The 3031-nt window shown below is 34.4% G+C and overlaps 1 protein-coding gene across 5 annotated transcripts in view; it reads right to left on the bottom strand.

The window, feature by feature from the left end:
* The window catches only part of WDFY3 (WD repeat and FYVE domain containing 3), a 315830-nt gene that overhangs the window by 99227 nt on the left and 213572 nt on the right, over positions 1–3031 (bottom strand). For all 5 annotated transcript variants that reach the window (XM_023222515.2, XM_023222514.2, XM_023222517.2 and 2 more), the window contains 3 exons: positions 2402–2554; positions 319–392; positions 74–235 (listed from right to left, as the gene is read on the bottom strand). In XM_023222515.2, coding sequence (XP_023078283.1) covers positions 74–235; positions 319–392; positions 2402–2554 — 389 coding nt within the window. The remainder of the gene's footprint in view (positions 1–73; positions 236–318; positions 393–2401; positions 2555–3031) is intronic.

Here is a 3031-nt window from a genome sequence, read left to right as displayed (position 1 = left end):
ATTCATCTCACCCATCTTAACCTCATTGGTACTTTTAGTTAATAAAAAGACAAAGACAAAGAAGATTTCCTACCTGAGCAGATCATTGCTGTTGGGAAAACCTTGCAGTAAGAAGCTCAGCACATTACTAATAGCAGCAATAGTAGGCTGGGATAAAGACATGTCTCGAAGAGTCAGGAGCAGCTTTGGGATTAACTGGAATTCTCTCATTAATTTGGCATTCTTTGAAGCTTCACTATAAGAGAAAGAAGATTGTATACACCGTACTATCACCTGTTCTATAGCTGAATAACTAACTACATGGGTATTAATTAATACCTGGACTCTGTGAGCAGTTCAATAAAGTGTTCAAATAAGGAAAGATGAAGTTCATATGGTGCATGGAGCCAGACCTATAATAAATAAAAACAGTAGTATATTTAAGGTTAAAAAAAATACCCAAATGCCAAATCAACAAACAATACAGCACATGGAACTTATTTCACTTTTATAATTATTATTTTATGAAGCTCTATAAAACCCTTTCACTAGTTTTAAATTATCTATTTCTTTGTCTTTTTCTTCTAATGGACTAAATGCCTTGAGTCGTGGACTCTTGCCTTTTCTTTTCAAATCCTTCATAACTAATACAGTGCTTGCCTCAAAAATATTCAGCAAGTGCTTTCTAAAAGAATAAGAGGTTTGGATATCAGAACTTTGAATACTAGGCTGAGAAATGTGTACTTTATAGTGTAGAAAAAGAAAATCAGTGCAAGTCCTTGAATAAATGACAAGATTATGCCTTTGAAAGAATGAGGTCCCAAGGGTACGTAGGACAGCCTGAGCAAAGGGAAAAAAGAAGTGATAGTTATCCTAGTATGAATAGGAGAAGAATTGAGTAGGGCTTGAATTAAGATATAGCAGTAGAAGCAGAAAAGGCAGATTATGAAACGTGAAAGTAGAACCTATACGACAATATCAGACTGTTTACATACAGGGAAGAAGGAAGCTGATGTTTTCAATTTCAAGCCTTGGTGACTAGGGGAATGGTGGTGTTATTAACATAAACAGAGAAGTTAGAAGGAAGAACTAATTCGAGGAGGGACGCTAAGTTCAGTTAAGGTGCTGGTGGGACACAAAAATGGAAGTGTTGAGCAAGAATTAGAAATAAGTCTGGAATTCAGATGCCAAGGTTAGAGATTCAGATTTGAGGATCAACTCCACAGAGATGAGACTGTCAGCCTAGGTAGGAGTTTAAAGGAAGGAAAACAACAAATACAGGAAAACGTAAAAAAGTAAAGATGGACATCCTTACAAAAAATAATGAAAACATCACTGCAAGAAAATAATAGAAAAAAATAGAAAGATATAAGAACCAGGATATTAACACCTGAAAGCTAGCAAAAGAAGTATAACTTGAAAGAATATGATGGAAACAGACAACAGCCAATGTTACTGAGAGTTGAAAACTGAGTACAGACCATAGATTTTTATTTAGAGGGAAGCTTCTAGTAAGCTTTGAAAATACCATGTCAGTAAAGCAATTAGGGCACACTGTTTATGAGGGATTCAATAACTGACAAAACAGAGCTTACAGTAGTTGTGAGGAAGAACAGTTAGGACACAAGAGTTTGCAAATACTAAGTGCTAGGCACTATTCTGGGCGGTAGGAACACAAAGACAAAGTAGATAAACACGATCTCTGCAATCATAAAGCCCATAGATCCTGCAGTTTCAAAGGGATATATTATATAAATTTAGTATATAGTAACTAACATGCAAAGTGCTGTAAACAAGAAATTAAATGGAAAAAGGATATGAGTGATTAAGTGCTGCCTTGAGAGAACAGAGTATAAGCTGTTACAGCAATAAGCCAGTAGAAATGAAAATGCCTTTGAAAGAATGAGGTCCCAAGGGTATGCAGGACAGCCTGAGCAAAGGGGAAAAAGAAGTGATAGTTATCCTAGTATGAATAGGAGAAAAATTGATTAGGGCTTGAGTTAGGATATAGCAGTAGAAGCAGAAAAGGTAGACTATGAAATGCGAACATAAAATGAATGATATTTTACCATGCAGTTGCAACCAAAATTAGAGGTCTAGGTCCTATTTATCAGGAAAAAGTTTCTATCAGAATCGCCTGATGAAAATATGTTTGACTCACGTAATGCCACTGCCAGCAGCAAATTAGCTGGTCAGGGATATGCACCATACCATTTCACTTCTAAAATATTTGCAAAATGGAATATCCTTGGAGGAAAGGAATCCCAGCATTATTCTACTTTTTATCTTTTACTAAATTATATTAACATGAATGTCACAAAATTACAGGACTTTAAACACATTTTAGAGATAAAATAGTTTATAATCATATGGAGTAAGAAATGCATTCATTGATTATATATTATTATGCTTATATACATACTTCAAAATCACAAAGGAGGTCCTGGAAAGCAGTCGAATTTGGAATAATGGAGGTCTCATGTCCACTATCAACAGTTCCCACCAAAGAAAAAGTTAGATGGAGGATGTGGCTGTTAAGAAGGGAACGTTTCTTCTTAAGCAACATTGCCAGCAACTACAAGAAAGTAATACCACATGCCTGTTGATAAATCATCATGTATATTCTTTACACACACACACCCCAACCCCCCACACACATGCACAGAATCCTATGTAGATGATTTCTGAGATTTCAAAGTTACCTTCTAAATTTTTATTATGGCAATATAACATTAGGCAAAATCTGAAAAACAAAGGGATCCTAACACTATTATTAAAATATCCACTTTTACATTTACCCTTTCAATTCTAATATAAGTATGTAAATAATTACCAACATGTGCATAAAATTGTATGTGTAATGAAAACATCACAGTAAGGAAATAAAATTGTATGCACATGATGGTAACTACTTAACTATACATCTTTTTCTGTATATAAACTTTTTTTGCAATATAGTTTTCATAATTACAATTTTAAAAGGTTGAATGATAGTCTATGGAATGTTTTTTTTTTTTTTTTTTTTTTTGAGAGGGAGTCTCGCTCTGCCCCC

The sequence above is a fragment of the Piliocolobus tephrosceles genome, chromosome 3 (genome assembly GCF_002776525.5).
Source record: "Piliocolobus tephrosceles isolate RC106 chromosome 3, ASM277652v3, whole genome shotgun sequence".
NCBI lineage: Eukaryota > Metazoa > Chordata > Mammalia > Primates > Cercopithecidae > Piliocolobus > Piliocolobus tephrosceles.
Note: the sequence above shows the minus strand (reverse complement) of the source record. Positions and strands in the feature narration are given on the sequence as shown.